At 50.7% G+C, this 26,526-nt stretch overlaps 1 protein-coding gene across 3 annotated transcripts in view; it reads left to right on the forward strand.

Moving 5' to 3' along the window:
- The window catches only part of EFR3B (EFR3 homolog B), a 61,969-nt gene that overhangs the window by 20,458 nt on the left and 14,985 nt on the right, over positions 1-26,526 (forward strand). The window contains exons 2-12 of one of the 3 annotated variants that reach the window (XM_081156021.1): positions 4,742-4,818; positions 5,842-5,969; positions 11,771-11,921; positions 17,925-18,046; positions 20,811-20,960; positions 22,169-22,303; positions 22,739-22,817; positions 23,480-23,615; positions 23,857-24,018; positions 24,839-24,950; positions 25,330-25,381. In XM_081156021.1, the coding sequence (XP_081012147.1) occupies positions 4,742-4,818; positions 5,842-5,969; positions 11,771-11,921; positions 17,925-18,046; positions 20,811-20,960; positions 22,169-22,303; positions 22,739-22,817; positions 23,480-23,615; positions 23,857-24,018; positions 24,839-24,950; positions 25,330-25,381 (1,304 nt within the window). The remainder of the gene's footprint in view (positions 1-4,741; positions 4,819-5,841; positions 5,970-11,770; positions 11,922-17,924; positions 18,047-20,810; positions 20,961-22,168; positions 22,304-22,738; positions 22,818-23,479; positions 23,616-23,856; positions 24,019-24,838; positions 24,951-25,329; positions 25,382-26,526) is intronic. The other 2 variants (XM_081156022.1, XM_081156023.1) reach the window with 2 other exon arrangements.

Consider the following 26,526-nt stretch of genomic DNA (forward strand, 5'->3'; position numbering starts at 1 on the left):
TTATAAAAAGGAAACCGAGGGCTAGGAGAGGAGGTGACTTCCGTGGGTCGCACGCCGATCAAAGACATCACAGGTCAGGCCCCTTTCCTTGAGTCCTGCCAGGCTCAGGCAAGGTCTGAAGAAAACGAGGCCCGAAGAATTTACAGTTTATCTAAGGGGGAAAATATGAGTCACTGAAACAACAGCCTGATCGCGCAGTGGTAGAAAACTGTGTAGGATAACATGGTGCGAAGTCCATGCAGAAGTCAGCTGGCAGGCGAAAGGGATGCCTAGAGTTGGGGGTTTATTAACTGGGGGCTTCCAAGGAGGCTCAGCAGGCGCTAGGGTCTGGGAGGCCCCCCCTAGCGTGATGATTTCAAGGTCCCAGTTCAGTGGCTCTGACTCTCCTGCCCCTTCACCGTGTCTAGTTTCTGCCCTATCCCTGTCACTTGAACATCCTGTCACCCACAGCTGCAGGGCTGTCCACGGCTGGATGGCTCTCCGAGTCCGCTCCTCCTCCCACCTCCCAGCCCTCCTCACGCTGGACTCTGATGTGGCCTCTGGCTGCCAGACGAGGGCTGTTCCAGGAGACAGCATGAGCGAGAGGCCCCCTCCAGCAAAGGAAGGACACAACCCTCCACCTCCCGCCTCATGGGGCACCCCTTGTCAAATACTAAGTTGAAGCGCTGAACTGACATTTAACGTAATGAAGAGCCACCTCAACTGCTTGACTGTAAAGCAAACTGAATCAAGCAAAGAGTTGCCTTAAAACTACATATACAATGAATTGAAACAAGGAGACTGGCCAAGGGGCATTTACAAGGATTGGATCTCAAGTGTCAAGGAAACGTCCTAGTGACCGTGGCTATGGCAAAGGAGAGCACAGGCTGAACCTACGAAATTGTTGAGGATTTATTTTGGGGAAAGCGATGGGAGAATTAGGGGACAGAGGAGCATGGCAGAGAGGTACATGCTGTGTGGCCTTGGGCAGGGCACTAAACCTCTCTGATCCTGTTTCTTTATCTGTCAAATGAGAACAATAGTAATACCTTCGTGGTTGTTATGAGTATCATCTGAAATATTTGTCAAGTGCTCAGCATAGTGCTCAGCACAAATCAGGTGAGGTAACAGGATCAGGCAAACAGAGCAAAAGAGAAGCCACAGTGTCTGAGAGTCGTGGGCAGATAGATGCTGCTGGCGGGCCAGATGAGAGGTCCAGAGTCCACAGAGCTGCCAGCCACTGTGAGATCTGCCATCACATGCTGGGCAGGCAAAGAGTTGGGTCAGTGCTTCTCACAGTGGCTCTGCACCAGGCTCACAGCAGAACACCTCCGGCCCCTCAGAGATGCACGGGTGATTCTGGTGAGCAGTCACGGCTGTGACCACAGACCAGACCTGGGAGCCAGCATGTGACAGGGGCGGGACAGAAGGAACCCTGACCCCGTGCTACCCACCACACAAAGCCCCTCGCACCCCATCCCCCCAGTCCTGGAGAGAGATTGGCCCCCGTGAGCCAGCCTCCAGAGCCCCAGGTGATGGCCACCCCAGAAGAGGGCTGGTCGGGATTCAGGAACGGGAGCCAGCGGAGCATTGCCCTGAGGCCTCCTAGGAGAACTGTCTTGCAAGCACCTGGAGGTCTCGAGAAACTTACCCTGTAGTGGAGACGAGACGTAGACACACATGAGGTGTGCCAGCTAGTGAATAGTGTTGTGAAGAGCAATAGACTAGGGGTAGAGAGTGAAAGAATTGTGGCCAGGGAAGCTCTCCACACTGACGTGACATTCGGGCAGACTCAGGGCAATGAGTGTGGGCGCTGGGACGATGTAGGAAAGAACATTCCAGATGGGGAATATAAAGTGCGAGGGCCAAGTTCAAGGAGCCCCTGCGGCTGGGGCAGGGTGAGCCACAGGGAGATGGTGGGAGGGGCAGGGCTATGGGCACGTCTAACCGTAAGTAGTTTTCAAGTTGGAGGAAGCCACTGAAACCTTGCCATTGGACACCCTGTTAATTCCCACTGATGTGATTTTTCAGTAACCAGAGCAGCTACCTACTAGTCCAGTTGGCCATATCACGTTTCCCTCTCGAACTTAAAATAGGTATAAACGGGTTAGCGACAGAAGAGGATCCTTAATAAATACGTTTGGTGTCCAGTGTTTGCATCTGCCAGACGTGATCCCCAGAGAGTAAGAGAGGGGGGAGAGCGCTCTCTCAGAAATAAAAGGACTCAGAATTTGAAAGGTTTTTGTACAGGCTCATGGCTGTGAGTTCAAACTCCACCTACTTCTAGGTACCAACATTAAGAATAAATACCATCACCTGCGGCCGGGCGGCTCAGTTGGTTGCAGCGTTGTCCCGTACACCAAAAGGTTGCAGGTTCGATCTCTGGTCGGGCGTGTATGGAAGGCAACCAACTGATGTTTCTCTCTCTCCCTCCCTCTCTCTCTAAAAAATCAATAAAATTTTAAAAAACCATATCCTCAGGTGAGGATTGAGAAAAAGAAGAAGAAATACCATCAGAAGCAAGATTAAAGGAATATATAAAACGTATCCCTTAATATTTAGTATTGATGAACTGTTTTCAATTACTTTTCAGTGTCTTCTAGTATTTGCACCGTTCCCTCCCCACCCCCAGCCTGGTTGTGGCTATTTTGAATTCACCTTTTTCTGGTTGGAAGCCTCGTAGGGGTGCCTGTGGGTTCCCATCACCTCCCGAGCTGCTGTGACACTCAGGGGCTGGGGGCTTCTGTCCAGCCTCTCCCAGCTCTTTGCCTTATCAGACAGGAGGCCTTTATCTCGGTGTTAGGCTCCGATTACCCACCCAGGAGGTGTGGAGCGCTGCTGGGGTTTTCTGCCCTCTGGCTGAGATCCCAAAAAATCACTTTCATTGTATGATGGGTCCTTTTCTAAAGTGGAACAGATAAGATGGCAAAGGAACAGCCGTAGGTCTATTTGGGAAGTTGCTCCTGCCACCCTCCCTCCAGTACTAAGAGCCCCACAGCTCCTACGAAGCCCAGGAGCCCCTGCATGGAGGTTTCTGCCCTGAGTACCCACAATGGGCTTGTACTTTCTCAACAAGTCTGGGTTTCCAATATCCGTGAGCCTGGCCTCCGTGTAGTGCAGGCCTGGCTCTTGGGCCCTTGAGGAGGGGACTGACATGGGTATTTTCAGTCCTAACTTCAAGTCTCTATTGGTTCACACCCTTAAAGCACAGGGCAGCGTTCCGGTCTCAGGTTCGCTGCCCTCCCTGTGCATGGCCGGGGGAGGCTGGGGGCACACAGGGGGCACACAGGTGGTTGGGCGAGGAGTGCCACAAATCAGCGGTCTGGTATCCTGCCCTCTCAGGACGCCCCTAGGCTTTCCAAGGACACACCCATTCCCTCATACCCGAGTCACCCCTAGAGCCCAAATCTCTTCTCCCTGCTCCTCCTGGTGCTGTCCTGACCCCCAGCCCCTCCCAGTCATGACTCCCGGAGCCCTTTTCTCCACCCGCCTTGTGTGAAGCTCTGTGTGATTAAAGCAATTCCCTCTAAAGTACTTGATTCCTTTCTGAAAAGCCCTTAAGCCTGACCTTTCCAGGGCACATTTGCATTTCAAGTAGAGTTTTACCAGCAGAATTCAGCATTAATGGGTAGAAATGGGGGGCAATTGTTTGGGGAGGGACTTTCCCAGGCCCTGCCATGCTCTCCTCTTTCCTTTCTCCTGGGAGCAAACACTCGCCGGCCCAGCAGCGAGGTGAAGGCGGCTGGGTGCCCTGGAGGCCCCTGCTGGGGTGGGGGGCGGGTACAGAACAGCGGTGGTTCCCAGAAGGCTCAATTTTCTTCATCAATTGAAAACTTTTTGTGGTGGGACCTAAAATGGCCAACTTTCGCTTTCCCAGGTCTGTTTTATGTCATTGATTTCCTAACGCCATCACTTCACAGCACTGAAGACAAGGAAGGAGGTCGCCTCAGAGCCTCCTAATGGAATAGATTCAGCTTCTAAAATGTATCTCGTTTTTTCATTTGGCCACAGCGGGGGGGGGGAGGGGGGGGAGGCAGCTGGCATTGAGAACCACGGACCGGCTGCCCATAAGGTCCTGCCCAACTCTCAAATGCCACCATTTTCAAACACCCTGCTTATGCCGCCTTAAAGATGCATTTTCCAATGTTAATAATTAATGGTAATGTTCATTTATCATAGTTTCACAGAACATTCTGCAATGGAAGTGACCCTGGGAGAGAGAGTGGGAGAGGAAATTGAGGCGCAGAGAATGAAAGAAGCGGGGAGCAAACGAGGGGCCAGCGTAGGAAGAGCGACCACTCCTCCAAGCTGTGTCCTTCTTCTGGACACGGGGAGGATTCCTGAGCTGCAGGAGCAGTTTTACAGTCCCACCTCAGCTTTATAGAGCGTGTGTGTGTGCGTGTGTGTGCGTGCCTGGAATATGTGGGCAGCACCTGACCTAGGTAGCCCCCATCCCAAAGCCTCACCCTCATATGCTCCCCCATGGCCTGGCCCCACGCACAGGTGCTGGTCTGCTGCTGTGGCCCTTGCACAGGACACTGCCTGACCCCAAGCAAAAGACATGAAGTGAGCAAGGCGAATGTTTTGGACTGTGGGCAGTCCTAGGAGATGCCAACCCCGGGACAGATGAAGCCCTGCACTCTAAGCGAGGGACCTTGCTGTTTCCAGCCTGGGTTCACTTTCTTACAAGCCACCCTGGGAGCCAGGCCACCGCAGCCTGCCCGGAGGCTGCCCTCACGAGTTCCTCTTCTTGCCCTTCTAGGTGTGTGCGGCTGCTGTGGTGCCCTGCGCCCCAGGTACAAAAGGCTGGTTGACAACATCTTCCCCGAGGATCCCGAGGTGCGTCACTTCTCCAGCTGGCTTTGTGCGTCTTCTCTCCATCCTAGCCCGTCCAGGGCTCTGAGGGCTGCTGCCAGGGGAAGGCAGGCCTCCAGGGCCCCTTGCCCCTGGGTCCCCTTGGAGAAGCTGCTAGAGGCCTGAAGGCTGAGGAGATGTAGCTCTCTCTGAAGTCGGCCTGTGCAGAGGGCTCTAGAAGTGTGTTTGGCCTGCTCTTGGCCATCGCTGAACAGCTGAGACATCTTTTTCACTCACGTCTCTGGGTGATAGTTCCTTGAGCTGCTGACTCTCTTGGGTACTATTTCCTGCTGTTTAGTGTGAGCACTGCCCTTCTTGGGTTTTGGCTCAGGAGCCCATATCTTCTCCCCGCTCCCTAGGTGTCTGCCAGGTGTCTGGATGTGCACACAGGGCACCTGGCTTCCTGGCCTCCCAGCCACCACTCCACCATCAGGCCACATCACATGTGCGGTTTCGGGAATGTCAGAATCGGATGTAGTTGACTTGCTCTCTGGGAGCCAGTGACCTCTTCGTGATGGGCTGTGGGAGTCACATTTCCAGCACCCTCTAGAGAACTTCCTCTGAGTTACAGAGCTGCCTCCTTCCTGTCATACCTTGGTGCTGGATATCCAACATGCTTTACTTCGGAATCACTTTGGATGAAGCCTTCATACACACACACACACACACACACACATACATACACATACCTATACAAGCATGCCTATGTGCTTTTGTGTATATACATACATTTGTGTACAACTCTATATGCATACATGTACACACATATACATTTATGTCGCTTACTAGTTTTAGTTATAGCTAATACACTTTGGGCTAAGTTGTGGGTTCCTAGAGGACAAGCACTATATTTTGATGATCTCTATCCCTAGAATCTGCATGTTGCCTGTCGCATACATAGTTGCGCTCTGCTAAAAGCTGATTAAATGGAATGAATGTTTACCTTGAGACTTCAACTCCTCTGGCATGGTGGGGCCGCCGTGAGCAGGAATGGTCTGTCTTTTGCAGGATGGCCTAGTGAAGACCAACATGGAGAAGCTGACCTTCTATGCCCTCTCAGCTCCAGAAAAACTGGACCGGATTGGTGCCTACCTCTCTGAGAGACTCATCCGCGACGTGGGTCGTCATCGATATGGGCAAGTAGTTTGGCAAAGTGAAAACGATATTTTCCAAAACTATGTTATATTTTTAGGGTAAAACATAGAACCTGGTCATTCCATGAATACTGCTAGCTATGATCTTCAGAACGCAGATCTGAAGCTACGCTTTCCTAGCTCCTTTAGAATAAAATCCAAGCTCCTCAGTTTGACTTCTAAAGTCTTCCACAACCTGCCCCAAACTCGCCATTCCACCCAGCCACACCTGCCACACCTGCTCTAGACCCACTCCTGATGGACCGGTGTCAATCCCCCCAGCTCTCTTGCTGTCCTCTTGACCTCCTGCATGGGCCCCCACCACTGCCCATCAGCACCGCCTCCCTGCAAAGCCCCTTCCACCTGGTGAGGGAGATGGAGAGGCATCTAGAGTACAAAGGTTTCCATTGCTGACGGCATGTGGGAATCCTCTGCACGACCCACCCGCCAAGCCAAAATCAAGCTGTGCCTGGTATAAAAGCAATTCGTTTCTATGACCATTTTAAATAATACAATTTTTTTATTGAAGAAAAGGGGCATGAATATAGTGTACATGCTGAATATATAAATCACTTGATATATAGCAAAGCAGTTTCACACAGGTAAAAACGACTTTATCCTAAATTGACTTTGTCCTAAAACCAACATTAAACATTAATGCTAATTTCACCTGCCCTCTCTGTAGTTCTCTCAGTGAAAATATTCTGTGGCCACCAGACCCACTTAGAATTATTCCCCTGCCTTCAGAACTGCAGTTCAAAACTGGCATCATCCTGTTAAAAGTAGCCATTGCGGCATCTGAGTATTTAAATCTTTGAAAGCCTCCCTGGGGGCTCTAATCATAACCATTTAGAGAAGAAAAATCTGTTGGAACCGATCTCTCTCCTCCCGTCCACCTTTCCCTGCCCAGTGCCTCCCTCCTCGTCGCTGACGGTTTGGAAGAGCGGAATATTTGCACCCCGAAAGGCTGAGGGGCCGCGGCTCCCCGCCGTCATGCAGGGGTCTGTGTGTGTAGTTTGATCATATGGGTGTGAACCACCCTCTCAGCCCCACTGCTCCCGCAGCACCGCCCTTTCCACCTGTGTGTGAACTCTGCGCTCACGTGGGTTTGGCGTCAGGGGTGATAACCAGATGTGGGCAGACAGAGCACACGGTGTGAGTTTCAAGGTATTTTTCATTGGCATGGACCGTGATGGGTGGTCAATGTGCAGAGCGGCAAAAAGCAACAGGTCTGGGAAACTGAACTTCATAGCGTTCTCCAGCCTTTGTACATTTCCTGTCCAGTGCAGCCCAACTGCTGGCACACCCCAAAAACTGGAGAGCGGGGCAAGTCACGGCAGTGCTGTGTGAGACTCAGGGTCCATTGACAATGGCCACGGAGTGTTGGCCATGGACAGACAGACGCCACATGACATTCTGCCAGGTTCCCCAGTGCCTGGCACCCTGGAGGTTGGAGATGCCCACACCAGAAGGAATGGGCTGCTCCCTGAGAGCCTGGCCCCGGAGCTGACCTGGTCGGGCTCCCGAGAGATACACATTCTCCAGATGACCCCGAGCCTGGTTGAAGGATGGGGCTGAGAGATACCATGATTCCTACTAGATGAAGAGATTCATCCTTCCCTCCATTGGCTGAGGTCAACCACTACTTTTGGGCCCCAAAACCCGGAAGGTTCTGTCCAGGAGTGGGGCTGACCAAACACATTCAAACGCCCCAGTAGTTCTTGGTCAAGGTCACCACTCTTTGAGTGGTTCTTGGGCAATGACTGGCCTTGCTAAGCTGCCCCTCTCTCCTGTCTGCTGGTCCTCATCTCTGACCCTAGATCTGTCTTTCCTCTCCAACTGCATCTGGTTCCCAGATTTTTCACGCCCACTTCTCCTTCCTGGAGGCTCAGCGCCTCCCTGGCTCCTGGGGCCACTCCTGATTGAGCACAGGGTGTTCAAGCAGAACCAGCTGCCTATTCTAGAATTCAATACAAGGGACTTCATGCCCCACTCCTACACACCAGAGCCTATGTCCGCTCCAGGACTTGGCTGCTCCCCATGAAGCCCAATCCATCCTAGAGTCCTTGGATCCTGCCCTTCTCACCTACTGGGAAGCCCTCCTAGTACATCAAGGCCCTTGATTGTCACCTGTTGCTGTGGTCTGTCACCTGTTCTTCCCTTCTCCCTTGGGCCCCTGCAATGGGCTAGTGCTCCCCACATCCTTCCTGCTCCATTCTGCTCCAAGTGCCCGGTCAGGCCAGTTCAGTTTCCCAGACATGTTGCTACAGTGGACACCTTCCAGGACACCAAGCCCAGATCAGATCTCTGCCGAGGCCAGCCTGCCTGACCCCCTAGTCTTATTGAGCAGGTGTCACCCTGAGAAGCCTGTGCTCTGTTCCCTTTGAGAGTGTAGGGTGTACCCTGGTTGGTTATGATAAGAAAGGTCCAAGGCAACAAGCATTGGACTAGGGACTTCCAGGATCCCATTGACTTCTAATCAAAAATACTTCAAAGAGTTCAAGTTCATCATCACAATCCTTCCATCCTTACTATTGGGATCAAAGATGGGGAATGAAGACTAGTGTATTCAAAAAACAAGGCCTTAACCCTCACTACTTTCAGTTTCACTTCTGCCATAATTTTTACTTTCCCACAGTTTCCATTCCTGGTCAGTAGCCAATTTTATTTTATTTTTTTCTAGCCAAGGATGCTTTTTCTTATCAGGATTTTCCTGGGAATTTTTTTACAGGAAAAGGAAAAGCAACAATCTAAGCTCTGAGGTTTGGAAGGCCTTCTAGTTTCTTCTCTTGCCAAACCCCACCCTTTCCTTTCCCTCATTTAAACTCTATAAAATAACGGTGAAACCCTTCATACAGAAGGATGCTGGGGATGATTCATTAGAGAAGAGAATTCCACGCTGTCCCTGTTCCCCCCACCTGCCGTGTCTGATTAGCAGAGTGTGTCCAGGTTTGTCTGCAGGGAAAGTCTGTCCCCTTTGGAAGGGCCCCAGCCCTGCAAGATTCCGTCTGCTTCACTGGCCCTCACAGTGGACCCGACACAAGCTGGAACTGGGCCCGTGAGGCACAGCAGGTTTCCTGGACTGGGCCTGGGATGGCCTCTGAAGGTCAAGGCTACAGTGAGAAGGGCAAGACTATGGTGAGCCAGGAATGGCCAGTCCCCCGGAGCAGGGAAGAATGGTGGCTTTGTTCACTGAAGGAGCTCAAAGCCCCAATGCTGCCTTTGTGTTTCAAAGACACTCTGTAGATAAGAACATGACTTGATCCACTTGTGAACGTGCCAGAGATGACTATTTCATAATATTTCATAATATTTTATCCTAATAATATTAAATGTAATTTGATAATAGTTGACAGTTCACATAGATAAAAGAAATAAACATTTTATAAGCATAGACAGGAAAATTGCAGAGTAGAGAGGCTCTGTTTCTTATGGTTGCTCAGTGTAGAAGTTAGCTCAAGGGTACCTAAGAAATGCTTTCTGATGTCTCAAAAAAAAAATTTTAGAAGATGCCATGATTGTGTTACTTTATATGTTTGGATTTGCAAAGCTGATTCATGTGCAAGACAGTTTTGACACACAAGAAATGAAATTAAGTGGCTGCCACAAGACGTATTGTGGAGCCTTGTGTTGTGATCAGTGCAAGTCCTATCAAAATACCAATGTCATTCTTCTAAGAGCTAGAACAAATACTCTGAAAATTTATATGGAACCACAGAAGACCCTGAATAGCCAAAGCGATCTTGAGAGAGAAGAACAAAGTTGGAGGTATCACGCTCCCTGATCTCAAACTATACTACAAACCTATAATAATCAAAACAGTATGGTACTGGCACAAAAACAGACACATAGATCAATGGAATAGAATAGAGAACTCAGAAACAAATCCCTGCTTATACGGTCAACTGATCTATGACAAAGAAAGTAAAAATATACACTGGAATAATGACAGTATCTTCAACAAGTAGTGTTGGGAAAACTTGGCAGATACATGCAGAGAAATGAAACTGGACCACTCTCTTAGGCCATATACAAAAATAAGCTCCAAATGGCTTAAATACTTAAATTGCAAGCCTTGAAACCATAAAACTCCTAGAAGAAAACATAGGAAGTAAACTTTATCTGACATCAGTCTGAGTATTATCTTTTCAGTAATATCCCCTTAAACAAGGGAAACAAAAGAAAAAATAAACAAATGGAACTACATCAAGCTAAAAACCTTCTGCATGGCAAAGGAAACTTTCAATAAAACAAAAAGGCAATCTACTGAATGGGACAATATATTTGCAAATGTTATATTCTGGTAGGGGTTGATATCCAAAATATATAAGAAAAATTTTGACACATTTGCAGCAGCCTCCTCATTAGAAGTTAAAAGATAGCCCCCCTTTACGAATGTCTACCTTGTTTTCTTTAGAATGCAAATGGTTTATAAGTGGGGGAAATAATCTTTCACCATTGACCTTACCTGATCATATTCTCCTTTTGCCACTATCATGGAACAAATGTTGGGGTGAGCTTAGACATGCACTCCTAACTCTCAGGAGGAATTTGATGCTTGGCATTTTTCTTGGGATTTAAGAGAGGCATTGAAGGAGACAACTGCCACCAGAATAACTGGGGACTGTCCTGTGAAGGCTGGTTTGGGAAGGATTGGGTATATTTAGCATGGAGAAGAGAACAGGAAAAATTAGGTTGTTGTTTTCGAGTGGATGGAGGGCTGGCAGGTAGGAGGAGGTTCACCCCTCTTTCTTGCTGCTCCTAAAAGTAGAATTGTGAATAAAGAATAGAGGTTATTAGGATTTGCTTGAAATATAAAGAAGTTTTTATTTGGTTGTCAACAGGATGGGCTGACTTAACTGGTAAGCTCTTCGCCGTTGGATGTTGTATATTCCTGGTTCTGAAGGTACTCACTCAGGTTTTAGACTTTAGAAGAAGCTAGGGAGTTAGAATTGATACAAACATTTTCTCCATAAGGTGGGAAGAATTTTAATTCTGCATCTGTCTAATCCTCTGTGAGGTCAAAATGCCCCCTACGTAGGGTAAGTGTCACCTAAACATGGTGATGCCGTCAACCATATCGTTTGTGTAGATCATCATAGGACTGCTGAGATCTTCAAATACAAAACTTGCAAATTTTATATTCCTTAACCTTTGCAATTGGCTGGTCCCAGGCCCATCTCAGATTTTTCATAAACTTTCTTCATAAAGTTCTTCACTGCCTCCCACCTAGAGCCATCTCTCCGCTTCTTTGGAACTCTCATGGGATATCTCACTCGATTTTCTCGTAGCGTTTCTCGTTTCCCCTTTAGAGGAGATATCTGTGTACTTATCCCATCATCAGACTCTAGGCTTTTTAACTTGACAAACTTCATCCTTACACCCCCTGCAGCAAACAGCGCAGAGCTTTTCCTCATCGGGTGCTCAACAGTCACTTCTTGATTGGATCAAGCAATTCTCTGATCTCGCTGGATTTGGGTTCAGAGTTTGCCCTTCTGGGCACTGTCCTCTTGGCTTGTGTTTACTCATGAAGTGGAACACTTCATCTGTCCTCATGCTCTTTGGCTGTAAAATGAGAGGCTAGAGGAGATGGCCTTTAGGCTCTCTTCCAGCTCTGATTCTCAGTGCCCGGCTGGAGTGGGCACTTGAGGGAATGGCATCTAGGCATCGACAAGTTGTAGAAGAGCCTCATTTCCCGGATGCTGCCCAGGAAGTCACTGCACGACCACCTGGATTGCCCCTGCCATGCGGTGTGGGTGGGATGGGCGCGAGGCTGGGTGATGGCATTGGTGCTGTTTCCGCAGGTACGTGTGCATCGCCATGGAGGCGCTGGACCAGCTGCTCATGGCCTGCCACTGCCAGAGCATCAACCTGTTCGTGGAGAGTTTCCTCAAGATGGTGGCCAAGCTGCTGGAGTCCGAGAAGCCCAACCTGCAGATCCTGGGCACCAACTCAGTAAGGAGCTGCCCGGGGCCCTGGAGATGGGAGCGGGGGCTGGAGGAAGGTGGAACCCCTGGTCCATTCCTATTTGGTTTCTGACCCTAAGTAGAACTCAGTGCTTATCTTAGAGTCCGCCTTTGTGTGAATAGAGGTATTTTTAGTTTTTTATTTGAATATAAATATATGATTTATATATTATAACTTATATAAATATGTTATAGATAAAATAAATTTTAAACATAAAATTCACCATAGTAAAGCATATGACCCAGTGGTTTTAGTGCAACCGTCAACGTTGTCTAATGCATTTATCTTTAGACGGATGATCTTCTAACTTTTTTTAGCAATAGACTTTTCCCTTAAAGAATTTTAAGTGAGGTCCTAAGAAATATAAAAATAGATGGAGAGGAATGGGAGGGGGTGCTTGGTGCCCTCACAGCCTGGGCCCTGGCATCATGGGACATGCTTTGAACCTAGTCCAGGTTGTGCCTCTTTCAAAACTAGAACAAACTGACATCCACAGGACAAAAGTGCCAGATACGTGGAAAGATCGTAGACAAGCAGGAAGCGGGGCCCCTGACTCAGTTCCTCCCTTCCCTAGCTGCGTAACCTCGAGGGAGTTACCTTCTACGGGCCTCAGTCTTTTCACGGATACCACGAGCAGGTGGAATGGTCCAAGCTCTGTCATGCTGGTCTCAGTACACTGGCTGCTATCATGAGAGGTCTTGGTTTTAGGAGAGAAGAACTATCGGGTGTGTTAAGAACTCCCAGCTCCATATGTGTGTGTATCCATACTGAATATTCTCGGTGCCTTCTTCCATTTCTTGCCCGCTCTCCTATTTCCTCTTCAGGACACACTTCCAGCTGCCGGTCTGCAGGCAGCCAGGTGTTCAAAGCTCTGATATGCAGCTATTTTACAGATAGCACACTCAGAAAGTAAGGATTGCCCTCCTAGCATCCCCCTCCTGCCTTTTCTGAATTTTTATTGCACAGGTCACAGCTGCTTTCCTATCCTACGTAAGTTGATTTAACCAGGAAATAGTCTTCCAACTTTACTTTTTTACCAAAAGTCACAACCTATGCCCTTCTCTTTCCTCTGTGAGCCAGCCACCTTTGACAAATTACATATACAATAGCTGAGGGTGAAGTCCTTTGTCAGGTTGCCCTGGCAACAGCTTCAGATACTGTTTCCCTTATCCTGTTTCAGATAACCATAGTCTAGAAGAGAACATCTGAAAGGAAAATAAACCAGTCATCCAGAGGGCATGTCCCCATGGGGGACACAGAAGCAGGTGGCCACCAGCTCTTGCTTTCCCCAGAGCAAATCCTAGCCGGGGGTGGGTGTTTTGTTAGCTGCAGACTTGAAAATTCAGGGCCCTGCAAATTCCTAGATTCCCCGTCACGGTGAATCATTTCATCTGCAAGACAGTGTGAGTCAACTAATAATCACTGTGCTGCACACAGTGAGGATTGTGTTGAAGGACGAACAACTGTAAGTTAAGTCAAATAATTGCGGTAGACTCAGAGTCCAGCTTCGGAAGCAGCCTTTGCTAGTGTCTGTCATCCGGATGCTCTTTCCAGCTCTCCAAGCCTGGAAGCTTCTCGAGCCTTCCCAAGAACGACGTTCTTTTACTTCCATCATTTTAGCGCTGCCAGCATGCTAGTGCCTGATATCATCTTGGAGAGTCCAGCCTAGGCATTTCAACTGCTTTTCATGGGGATTCGAGGCGCTGTGGGGAAAGGAGGGTCTGCAGGAGCAGGAATAGAAGGACTCTGTATGGAAACTTGCATTTGGATAAAGGGGTTTGCTGTCAGAAAGTTAAAAGAAAGACAAGGAAGGAGGGGAAAAGAGAAAGAGAAGGAAAGAAAAAGAAAACCAGAGCTTATCTACCACCCCAATTTTGCAGGACTTTTCTGCCCGGAAACAGGGGCCCAAAGAAGTCAAAGAGCCCGTCTGTGCTCGCACAGCTGGGGCACTAGATTTAGGCGGTGATTTATGCAGCCCCATGTCGGGTGTTCTCTTCTCACTGGGCCCCACCCAGTGTGGGGTCCGCTCCCTAGAGCCCGGCCTTGGCACCAGCGTCCGCGAGGTCAGGCTCACCCTGAGTCACCTCTGCCTCCAGGTAGCTTTTCCCTCGGACCTGGTTTTGCTGCCGGAATCTCATCCTTCTGCAACCCAACCCCCTTCAAGGTCCCCAATCTGATCAATGACGGAGTCTCCTGCAGAGCGTTGGAAACCTACAGATTCCTAGGTCTTAGCATCTGGGAGTCCATGTTTTAGTTTCTCTGGCACTAGCAGCAGTTTTGAGGACCACTGACACACTGCAGTCTTAAGCCTTCCGAGTGTTCCCTCCTCTCTCTCTCACTCTTTTTTCCTTTCTGTGTCCATTATTTCTCTCTCCATGTCGCCAACTTTTTCCTTTCTCTGGTTCCTTCCCTAAGTCCAAACATAAGTTCAAGTCTCTTCCAGTATATAAACAAGTAAATAAACAAGAAAAACAAAAAATTTTATGTTCTACATAGCCACAAAATATCTTTAGCTCTCCTGACAAAACTAGCATTCCCTGATTTAAAAAAAAAAAAAAATTAGTCCCAATTCAAAGTTTTCTAATAGTCCCCAAATTGTCTTTTATTGCTGTCTTTCAAATCAGGATTCAGTGACAATTGCGCGTCTACTCTGTTTTCTGTCTTGTATGTCTCTTAATCAGTCCCAGCCCACCTCCTGCCCCTCTTTGCTTCTCGTGACACTGACCTTTGGGAGAGCCCAGGCCAGCTGTGTTGTAGAGTGGCCCCCATTCTGGATTCGTTATTGCCTTGTGGTGTCCTTCATTTTGCTCTCCTGTCCCCTGTACTTCCTGCGAACTGGAATTAGATCAGACGGTTTGATTGGATGCGGTTAAAGACTTTGGCCATACTGCTTCGCGGGGGTGCTGGGTATGACACTGAGCACCCCACCAGGAGCACCCGCGTCTATGGTCCCGTTTTCATGGGCGCTGAGTGCAATCCCGGGTTAAGGGTTAAGGTGGTGACCTGGGATCGCTCTGTGGATGGAAAAGCATTTTGGTCCTTGCAGTTAGAAGTTTATGAAACCATGCAAACAGCCATTACCCACTCATCTTTCAGCTGAGGTTTGATCTTTGGTGGCCTTTCTCCCTGTTGATTATACCTCTTCATACTCCCCTGGCTTCCTGGCTCTGTCACTCTGGCCCTTCTCACCTGGCTTTTCCTTCATTTTCGAGGTTGGCCAAGGATGAACATGTTCTAATCCCTGGAACCTGTAAATATCACCTTATATGATAACAGGGATTTTGCAGAGGATCTTGAGATGGGAGATTATCCTGGATGGGCCAATATAATCACCAGGCCTTTAGAAGAGAGAGGCTAGAGGATCAGAGTGCTTATGTAGGTAAACAGCGAAAAGGCCTGCAGTCCTGGACCCGGGGAGGCTGGGGTTTGCTCTCTGCCCAGCATTTTAAACTGGGGCTCTGTTGTAGATGGAGGAAGTAGTGAGGCTCAGCGTGCCCGTCTGCAGAGGGAAAGGCTAACCTCTGCTTGGAGAGGCTGGGCCAGTGCTGAAGTGAGGCCAGACAGCTCAGCTTATGTTTCCCAGACCAGGGGAGAGCTGGTTTTGCAATGTCAATATTTGGAGCTTCTCTCTCTCTATTGACCCAGGCCCTTAGTAACTCTCAGCTTTCACACAGCGGTGGCTCCTTCCTGTCTGTGCCAGAGCGTTGGTGATCTGCCCCAGCAAGCTTGGCACCCTTCGGAGAGTGTAAGGAACTGAAACTTTGATCTTGAAAGGGTGGCCCTAGCGGTACCCATAACCTTTGAAGTGTCACAAGTTCAGGATTTTCAGTTTGTTGCTATGGAGACCTTTCTCATCATTGTAATATCTTTAAAAAAAGAAAGAAACCCACTTTATTATTTCACAATCATGCATTAGGTAAGTGGCATTTTCATAAAAGCCATTTGTAAGGTATGAATTAGCAATGGTAGGGGTGAAACAGACAGAAAGTTCCTGCTTGTAAAAAAAAATAGTGACCAGTGGCACAGGGAAGTGTTTTAATTATTCTCAGATGTGTGCACTTCTGCATACACCCAAGTAGTCGGTCTTATTTTAAGCTGCTTCACCATATGTGAAGTAAATATAGTATAAGTGAAAAGATTCAAACCGTCGTGAATGAAGAGTGGGCTGCTCATTGCACACATGGGAAACCAAAGCCGAAGTCCCACTCAGGTCACACCACCAGGCAGAGTCGAACCCCGTAGCTGCACGGCCGCCCTGAGTGGGCAGACGCCCTGCCCCAGCCAGGCTGCGGCTGTGGGGAGTGTGGCCTGAGAACATCCTGTCCGTGGAAGAGCAGCAACGCACCCAAATTTAGCGTCAGACAAACTTAGCTTCAGCCTCCGTATCAGCCTAAGTCTGTGTCCTGGCCTTAGGGGGCTTATGAAGGTCACGTAGCCAAAGGCTGACTTGATTGTTGTTTCTAGAACTCCCGAACTGCGTCTAATCAGTGATCTTGTGATCACGTGGATTCCCACTACTCCTCTTCTCATTCATAACAAGCCCCTTTCCACCATAACAGGGGGTTTATGTTAATGAGGTGACTTTTGGAGGAGACCCAGCCATGTGATCAGAGGGCTGGAAATTTCAGTACCCCCCACCCCACAACCTCCAGGGAGAGGAGAGGGACTGGAGATTGAGTTCAATCACCAACAGCCAATGATTTGATCAGTCATGCCTGTGTGATGAAACATCCATAAAAACCCCAAAGGTTGGGGTTCGGAGAGCCTCTGGGCTGGTGAACACGTGGAGATGCGGAGAGAGCGCAGGAGCTCCTCACCCCTTCCCGCACACCTTGCCCTCCTTGTCTCTTCCATCTGGCTGTTCTTGAGTTACATCCTTTTGTAATAAACAGATAATCTAGTAAAATGTTTCTCTGAGCTCTGTGAGCCACTCTAGCAAATTAATCCCATCTATAGCCGGTCAGTCGGAAGCACAGGTGACCACCCGGACTTGCTGCTAGAGCCTGAGGGGGGAGGGGAAGTTTTTTAGGACTGAGCCCTTGCCCGTGGGATCGGATGCTGACTCTGGGTGAAGAGGGTCAGAACTGAGTTGAATTCAAGACGCCCAGCTGGCGTCTGCAGCATTGCTGTCGGTGCCGTGGAAACCGCGCCACACAGACACACACACACACAGACACACTGGGGTGGGAGCTAGTGTCAACTCAATTGTATACCCTTTTTGAACCCATAGAAATGTTTGCAGCAGTTAAATAATACAACTCAGAATAATGGAGAATATATTTTAAGTCTGATCTTTTTAGAGTTGTTGGCACTACTAAGTTTATAACAACGCACTAAGTAACCTATAAGATTTATACTTAACTTTTTAGTAATTTAACTTGGTTGGCGGTTCTTGCTTCTCTATGGGACTCGGTTGAAATCAAGTCCCTATTTAGACCTGCACGTGTCCAGCGTGGTGACAGCAGAGGCCTCTAGCGACCAAGGGTGCTGAGCAAGACTTACTGAAATGAAAAGGCAAACTTAAAAATGTACTCCAATTGTTAACAATCCTACACTTTTTAATCCAATTTCGGATGTTCTTGTTTTCTAGAATGCACTGTAGGGTGGTGCTGTGTGCTTCGGGGGGCTTTGCTCAGTGTCAGGGATCGTCCTCGCAGCCCCTCGGCCTGTGTGGCAGCTCCGGTGCCACGGGAAGCCAGAGCTCGAGAGCCCCCCTCACTTTCCCGCCTCTCCCCGCTCTGCTCCCCCGGGCAGGGATGGAGGGGAAGGGCCGGGCTCTGGTCCTGTTGTGTAGACAGGAGCCGTGAGCAGGATTTGGAACTCAGTGTGCTCTGGGAGGCAGACCAGAGCCGAGTCCTGGGTGCATGGTTCCCGGGATGTGGATGTCGCCTGGCTTTAGATGGCAGGGGCCTGGGGACGCCAAGGCCCGGAGCTCAAAGGCGAGGAGCACAGTGGTCACCTCTCCGTGCATTTCTCTCTTCTCCGGGGTAGTTTGTGAAGTTTGCCAACATCGAGGAGGACACCCCATCCTACCATCGGAGCTATGACTTCTTTGTGTCCCGCTTCAGTGAAATGTGCCACTCCAGCCACGACGACTTGGAAATCAAGACCAAGTGAGTACAGAAGGCGACGGGGCCGCGCGGTGCGTGTCTCATCCCACCGGCGTGTCCCCTGCGCCGAGTTACCGGGGAAGAGGGCACCTGCTGGGGCCTGGTGGGGTGCAGGGGGAGCGGGAGGAGGTTTAGAGCACCCTTCCCGAACCTGCCGTGTCTTAAGTCTGTTGAGTTCAAAACGGCCAATGTGCCAGCGCCGCTCCTGCTTGGGTGAAGTGTCCGGTTCTTCTGCGCAGTGCCGGGTGGGCGGCTTGCTCCTCTGGACGCCCTCACCCGTGTCTCTCTCACATCGATGTTCCTCTCTCTCCCTCACTCTCTCCTCCTCCCTCCCTTCTCTTTCTAAAAGTCAATGGGAAAAAATATCCTCCAGTGAGGATTAACAAAAACTAATAATAATAACAAAATGGCTGTGACGAGGCAGAGGGGCAAGAGCAGTCGGGCCTGTGCAGAAGCAGGTGTGGGGGGCGGCGCAGGACTGTAAGCAGGTGTGGCTGTGACAGGTGGCGACGGCTCAGGCGGTGCCAAGCTTTCAGGAGTGGGGCAGAGGGGATGCCCCTCATGCCACTCTCCACGCGCACACACAATCGCACACACACACACTTGCTCTCACACACACTCTCACACACACACACTCACACACACACACAATCATGTCAGTGGATGGAGAGGCGCAGAGCAGACATGGTCCGTACCACATTCTGACCGTGTCGTGAGTGTCCTGAACATCGGGAGAGGGTTGCTCACATTTGCTCCTGGCAACCGGGCAGTGCCATTTGCACCCACAGCCTGGCACTTGCCACCCATGGAAGGAAGACCTGTGGGTGAGATAAATTCCTGGCATCAGCCTCTTCCTTGCTCTCATTGTCTCTCTTCCACAACCTCCCTACACCTTCTTTACCCAGAGATCTCCCCCTTTCACTCACAGCCCTTGCAGAGCCCAGAGCCCCTTTCCAAGAACCACCCTTGGGCCCCACAAATAGCTGTGTGTGTGTGATTGTGTTCTGTCCCTTGGGGTTCAGGGACACCCTGGGTCACTGGCATGTGGGTGGACCTGCATGCAGCCCATTACAAGGAGAGGTAAGAGGTTTCCTGTCCCCCAGATCTGACCTTTCAGAATTTATTTTGAACGGGTCAGTCAGCTCTGGTGTCATGGAATGAAATGTGTTAATCTGTGGAAGGGATTCCCAGGAGACTGAAGGCAACGAGAAAACTGAATTCACATTCCTGCATGAGGAAGCCCTGGGAAGAAAAGTTTCCACCCACCAGGCCTGCTTTCTTGCCAGCCAGGCTCTCTTGGGTGGGACGTGAGCCCAGCATGTTGGGATTATTTCTTTTGTGCCTCAGGAAACACCTTTGAACTCAGAGCCCAGAACAGTTAGTGGGATACTATTCTGGTTACTTCGCTCTCAAGTCCGGACAGCCTCTGGCTCAGGCCTGACTAGGGGTCAGGGTCAGAGCGGCTGAGCAGTTCCCGGGGGAATCCTGTGCATCTTCAGCAGCCCTGGTTGGTCCTGGGCCACGGCACCCCGGTGCTGTTAGGCGTCTCCCACCACCCGGTTCTGGTCACCAAGGAAGGCCCAGGGGAGCACCCCGCTAACCAGATTTAAAACCGAAGCTGAAAATACAAACAGGAATTGAATATTTAGAAAAACTGCTCAACCTCGACAGTGATCAGAAGGATCCAAATTCAAGTAGCTACAAGATGTGAGGTATTTTCTGAGCCATGAAATTAGAGCAGATGTTGGAAGTGAGGTACCCGGGGCCACTGAGGGAAAATCGAGGGTGGCATTCTTCTGCGGCCCACGCACTCAGTAATTCAGTAATTCCACTCATGGCAATGATTTGAAATGTAGTAAAACCTTTTATACAGTGATGTCCATCATAGCATTATTATAGTAGCAAAAAATTTAGAAACAAATGACCAATAGGGGACCATTTAGAAAGTTCTTGTGACAATACATCACCCAGGTTATGAAGTGTTAATGATATAGAAAATGCTTTTGATAGAATGTTATGGGGGAAAATACGTATACATATGTAATAGGTTCTTAATTCTGTTATATGTTATGTACAGAAGAAAGGAAAGTCACCCAAAGGCCAGTCATGGTTATCTATGAGTGGTTACCATGGGGGTAAATCTTTATACTTTTCTATAATTTGCATGTATTATTTTATAATTAGAAAAAAAGCTTGATTAAACAAAGAAAAAAAGGAACTTCAGGCTGAAATAAATAGCCAGTAAAGAGGGACCCGTCCTGCAGGGCCACCCTGACTCTGGGTGTGTGAAAGGGCTCTCTGTGCTGTGACTCGATTTCCTCTGTGGTTTCTCAGCCAACTTAGCCCCAGTCTAAACACTTTTGTGCCAAGAGTGCCTGGTAGCCCTGTGCCTTTCCCTCCAGATCCCCCCTCCTCACTCCTAGGTTGCTTATAGCCCTGGATTTGGCCTCATCAGTTCTTGGCAGCACTATGAGCTCCTGTATCTTGGGCTCAAGCTGGGACAAACCCAGCTGAGAACTAAAGAGACAGAGCCTGAAGGGATGAAGCCTGGGTGGTACCAGGGCAAAGGCAGCCAGAAAGCATGGCATCCCAGGCTGGTGTCCACCAGCGCAAGAAACCAGCCAGCCAGGAGCCCCAGTCACAGGAAGTGTGGAAGGTGGGCTCCATCCTGCCTTTGGAGGGATGAATACATCCCTAACCCTTGCACTTGCCTTAGAAGCCGGACTTGTCGGGGTCTGAGGACTTCATCTCACCCTTTTCCTTACAGAATCCGAATGTCAGGCATCAAAGGGCTGCAAGGGGTGGTGAGGAAGACGGTGAATGATGAGCTGCAGGCCAATATCTGGGACCCACAGCACATGGACAAGATCGTCCCGTCACTGCTTTTCAACCTGCAGCACGTGGAGGAGGCAGAGAGGTAGGCAGGCAGGGACAGGCTCGACTGCAGACACACGCAGCCCTCTCAGGCTGCCTGCCCGGCCGCTCGGGAACCACACGGCAGGCTGTGTGCTAAAACCTGGCTATGAGGCCCGGGATCTGGGCTTTGTGGCTTGTTCTGCAGTGAGTCCAGGGCCAGCTTTCTGTCAGCCCCCTGCACCCTCACACCCTCAAGGTCTGTGTTCATGAAGGCAGGACAGTAATGGTGCTGGGCTCCCCGGGGTGAGTGTGTGCTGGTAAGAACGAAGACTCGAGTACCTCTGTCTCTCTGGAAGCAGCAGGCCAAGCAGGTTTTAAAATGCTTTGCGTGACTCTGCTTATTGAGAGCTTTCCCTCCCTGACCTTCCTTCCTCCCTCACTTCCTAATGCTATTTCAGGCCCTGAAAACATGCCTGTTGGACCAGCCAGCAGCCACTCAACACAAATCGCAGATACTGGGTTTTAATTTGGAAGCCCCCAGACCTGGAGTTCATCCTGTCCCTGCCCCTTGCGCTTCCCCCCTGTGAAATGGGGTGGAGGGAAATGTTCATTCATGCCCCTGTCCACCTCCGCTGCGCCTGACGCTGGCTCAAGGCATTGTTGGGTCCCTCACTTTCTGCCTGTTGGGCCCCGGGAGCTAGTCAGGCAGGGAAAGTAAGTGTGCCCTCTGGCGGCTGATTTCGGAATTGCACCTCACTGACAAGATTGGTCTGTGGTCTCAGGGCCCCGGAGTCCTGGGGATCCTTCTGTCCATGCCTGGGCCCACGTCCTGCGACTCAGGTACCACTGAGTCACACCTGAGCCAACCACTGTGCCTTTCTCCCCCCCTTCTCCTCTCACCCACTTTCTTTTGCTTTCTGCTATTCTACCCACCTCTCTTCGTATCACGTCTCCTTTTTTCCTTCTGAAGCCTTAGGGGCATGGAGACTCACAGGCCCACAGTGCTCAGGGTATCTGTCCTTCTGACAGAGGCACGTCAGGCCTATCCTTGAGGATTTCCAGAAAAGCTTCATCCTTTCTCCCACAATCTTCCTCCGCTCTGGGCTTCTTTACCCCATTTAGTATCTGACAGCTGTGACATCTCCCCTGTGACCTACATAAATTTCCTGCTTGTCCTACTGTCACCATTTGCATGGATGCAGCACACGCAAAGCCTGGCTCCCAGCTTTGCCTCCCATCCTTCACCCACGACGCTGTGTGTTCCCACAGCCGGTCCCCCTCGCCCCTCCAAGCGCCAGAGAAAGAAAAGGAGAACCCGGCAGAGCTGGCTGAGAGGTGCCTTCGGGAACTGCTGGGCCGGGCTGCCTTTGGCAACATCAAAAACGCCATCAAGCCTGTTCTCATGTGAGTCCTCCCCTCCCCTTCCCCCTCCCCACATCCTACCCCGCCAAGCAAACAGTTCCAGGTCCTGGCATCTACTTGAGATGTTCCGGTTGTGGTGCTGTGGCCAAGTCCGTCCCTTCTCTGTGCCTGTGTTCCCTGTTCTGGGGCAACAGAAGCTACCCCACAGTGGCCAAGTGTACTTTGGGGAAGAAGAGTTGGTAGCAGGGCCCCGAAGCTGAAGGCAGGTGCCCCGTTCACTCCTAAATCCCCGGCTACAGAGCCCTGTTCCTTGACCTTCCCGCTCCGGGGCTGGGACTGCCTGCCCTGGGGCCCCTCTTGCTCCCCTTCTCTCCCTTACCGAGCTATATGAGGGCTGGGCCTCGCCCACCAAGCTTCTCTCCTCCCTAACTTCACCTTGCATTTCTTAGCCAGTCCCCCATGTTTTCTCCCTCACAGCCATCTGGACAACCATTCTCTGTGGGAACCCAAGGTGTTCGCCATCCGTTGCTTTAAAATCATCATGTATTCAATTCAGGTACAGTGGCTCCCCTGGTCCAGCTTGTCTCCCTGGCCAAGGGCACCTCTGGACAGTGCACCTGTAGACAAGGCCAGCTGTCTCAATGGGCTCTGCTTAACCTCGCTGTGGAGAGTGACCAGTTAGTGTTATTTCTAATCCATCACAGACCAATACTTCCTAAAGTTCAATTTAAAAGAATTCACAGAAAACGTAAATGAATAATTCGCTCAAACTAGAAGCCCACAGACCATGCTTGGCTGCCACGGCATTGTCAGATTGCTTCCTAAACACTTACTCTCGATTTCTGTACTTATCTCAGTATAAATGGGCATCAGACAGATCTTGAATTGTCACCAGACTATGGGCCACACTTTGAGCAGCGCTAGACTAAACCATGTGGCCTCTCATGGCCATTAGCAATAAGACATGAGAAAATGAAAAGGAAGACAGTATTTTAACATTGACGTTTGACCCATTTGAAGGGAGAGGGCCCAGGGAAAATGTGGAAACCCAGGTCTTCACTGGGCTTTGGCTTTGTTCCTTGTGGGACCAGCAGGGAAAAGGAAGCAGGGTATCTCACCTGTGTCCAGGCTGCCCTTTGGGTCCCAGTCCAGGGCTGCCTGGCTCAGAGGCCGCGTGGGGGTTGCTGTTTGGGGACCAGCACATCTTCCTCCCCCCAGCCGCAGCACTCCCACCTGGTTATCCAGCAGCTCCTGAGCCACCTGGATGCCAACAGCCGCAGTGCGGCCACGGTGCGGGCGGGCATCGTGGAGGTCCTGTCAGAAGCCGCCGTCATCGCAGCCACCGGCTCCGTGGGTAAGGTGGCCCTGAAAGGAGTGGGGGCTGGGAACCCTTCAAGGACAAAGAACTGCCCTTGGCAGGAGGCTGCCTCCCCTTCCAGAAAAGGGCGCTTTAGGGAGGTGTCAGAGCTGGTGGTCCTCAGGAGGTCAGACTGGGAAGGTGGGGGCTGAGGAAGCCCCTGGCTGGAGGTGCAGGGCAGGGAAGAGCGAGCGAGGGGTGCCGGCCTTAGCTTTGGGTTCCCGCCCCCTGCCCTCAGGGCCCACGGTGCTGGAGATGTTCAACACCCTGCTCAGGCAGCTGCGGCTCAGCATCGACTACGCCCTCACCGGGAGCTACGACGGGGCCGTCAGCCTGGGCACCAAGATCATCAAGGAGCATGAAGAGCGCATGTTCCAGGAGGCTGTCATCAAGACCATAGGTGCTGGTCCCGGGGGCGGGGGGGGGGGGTCCAGGAGGGCGTGGTCTGGAGATAGCTCCCACAAGGACTTCAGTCCAGGGCGGTCTAGATTGTCATCTGTTCATGTTACTCGCCAACACGGGGGAAATGGAATCAGTCCACGGTGCGCTCAGCTCACAGACTGCCCCTGGTCAGGCCTGAGTGAGAGCCCAGAACAATCTTCGTGGATTTCTCGGCCCCGACTTCAGATCACAGGCCAAGAGAGGCAAACTATTCCTGCGCCCTGTCCCCCTTTGGCCTGCCTGATGCCCCCGGGTTTGAGGGATTGGAGGGGAGGTGGGGAGTAAGGAAAAGGAAAGGGGGAAAGCCGTGGAGAAAGTGTGTGTGCATGGGTGTGGGGGGGACTACAAAGCCACCTCTCGTGTAAGGCTCATCACTTTCAGAGCCTTCCTGTCCCAGTGCCACCCGACCTTCCCCTCAGCTCTGAGGAGTAGGCAGGGCAGGAGTGATCCCCGGTTACAAGTGAAGCCACTGAGACTCACGGAGGTGTGACTTACCCAAGGGCACCCAGCAGAGCAGCCCACCGGTGGCAGAGCCTAGGTGGGCACCCGGGGGCTGCCCTGGTCCCAGGGTCCAGGCTCTCCATCCCAGAGAGCTTAGCCTCAGGCTCGGGAATAATAAGCACAGGGACCAGAGCCTGGGCGAGTCCTCTGAAGTCATCTAGGTTTCTCCTCTGGGCCTTAATTGTCCCCCCAGAGCAGCAGCTGAAAGGCTGAGCTGAGAGACCCCCGCAGCCCTCGGCCTCGCCCAGGCCAACCCCTCCACCGCCTCTCTCCCGCAGGCTCCTTCGCCAGCACGTTGCCCACCTACCAGCGCTCCGAGGTGATTCTCTTCATCATGAGCAAGGTCCCGCTGCCTTCCCTGCATCACCCCGTGGAGACCGGGAGGACAGGGTAGGCCACCTCGCCGTCCCTCCGGCCTCGGCCTCGGCCTCGGCTGCGCCCAGCCACCCTTTCCCACACTCCCCGCTCTCTCCTCTGGTTCTGCCCTCACTTCTCTAATTCTGCTCTCGAATCCCTCAGGCGCCTTTAGAGGGGCCCTTGGCTCGCCCAGCAGTTACTCAGGGCGCCACCTTCCCCCCAGTAACTGCCTCCCGCCTTGAGGGGAGCCATTAATTCCCTGGTCTGCTCCCTGGCTCTGGAGGTCACTGTCCTGGGTAACCCAACAAGATAAGCCTCATGGAAAACTAACCATGAGGGAGAAGTAGGCAGCAAGTGTGGGGTCTCCGCCCAAGTCCTCGTCCCAGTGAGAATGTGCATCTCTGGTCCACAGGGAGAACAGGAACCGGCTGACCCAGATCATGCTGCTGAAGTCCCTCCTCCAGGTGAGCCTGTCCTGTCCCCACTCCTGCTTGGCCTGTGCAGGAGGAAGCAGAGCCCCAGCATCCAGCTGTGCAGGTTGCACGCTACACAAATATGTTCTTCCAGAGGGATGAGGTGGGGCCTGAAATCCAGCCTGTGTTCCTCTCGTAGTCTGGCAGGACCCACAGAGCTGAGTTATCCAGAGCAGGCCGGGTACAGTTTCTAATTTTCACAAAGGTTCCTTATCCGCTGCTCAGAGCACTGTTGCTCGAACATTATCTCTGTACTGAGATGGAATCTGTTGGTTCCTGCCCCTTTCCCCTCCGATGACCTACCCAGATCCTTCCCCCTCTGTCTCCTCCTTGGCATTTGTGCTCACCTCGGTCTCCCAGCCACAAGCTTTCCCTTCGTCAGTGGTTTATATTCCTCTTTTACACCTTTGCAGCCATCACTGGAGTCTAGATTCATTTTCCTCAAGAACCATTCCCATGACCAGCTTTTTGAACTGTAGAGACTCTGAGCCACACTGGTCTGAGTGGGGCCCTGAGTCTTTGTCTATAACAAGCGCCCCACTGCCCTGAACCCTGGACATCTCACAAATACATGATTCTCCTAGTTGCTTTTATCTCCAGCTCTCCTCACCTATCGTAAATACAACCACAAGAATTTTCTAGAAATGCTGTTCCCCACACGTTGCTCCTTATTAAAGTGAGGTCTCAGTTTCCAGCTGATGTACATCCAGGATTCATACAGGCATACCTTGAGATATTGCGGGTTTGGTTCCAGATCACCACAATAAAGCGAGCGTCGCAAAAAAGCGAGTTACACAAATTTTTTGGTTTCCCAGTGCATATAAAAGCTGTGCTTACACTATATATACTGTACACTTTTAAGTGTGCAATACCATTATGTCTAAAAACCAGTGTACATATCTTATTTTAAAAATAATTCATTGCTAAAAAATGCTAATCATCATTCGAGCCTTCAGTGAGTCGTAATCTTTGTGCTGGTGGAGGGTCTGACTTTCAATATATAAAACAATGCAATACCTGCCAAGCACAGTAAGCAAAGTGCAATAAAATGACATATGCCTGTCTTTTCACACTGAGGTTGGAAGGTGTTCAATCCCCTTTCCCTCCCTAGACTGCCCATCGCATCCCCCAGCCAT

This window comes from Miniopterus schreibersii (genome assembly GCF_964146895.1).
Source record: "Miniopterus schreibersii genome assembly, chromosome: 13".
In the NCBI taxonomy this organism is placed as follows: domain Eukaryota; kingdom Metazoa; phylum Chordata; class Mammalia; order Chiroptera; family Miniopteridae; genus Miniopterus; species Miniopterus schreibersii.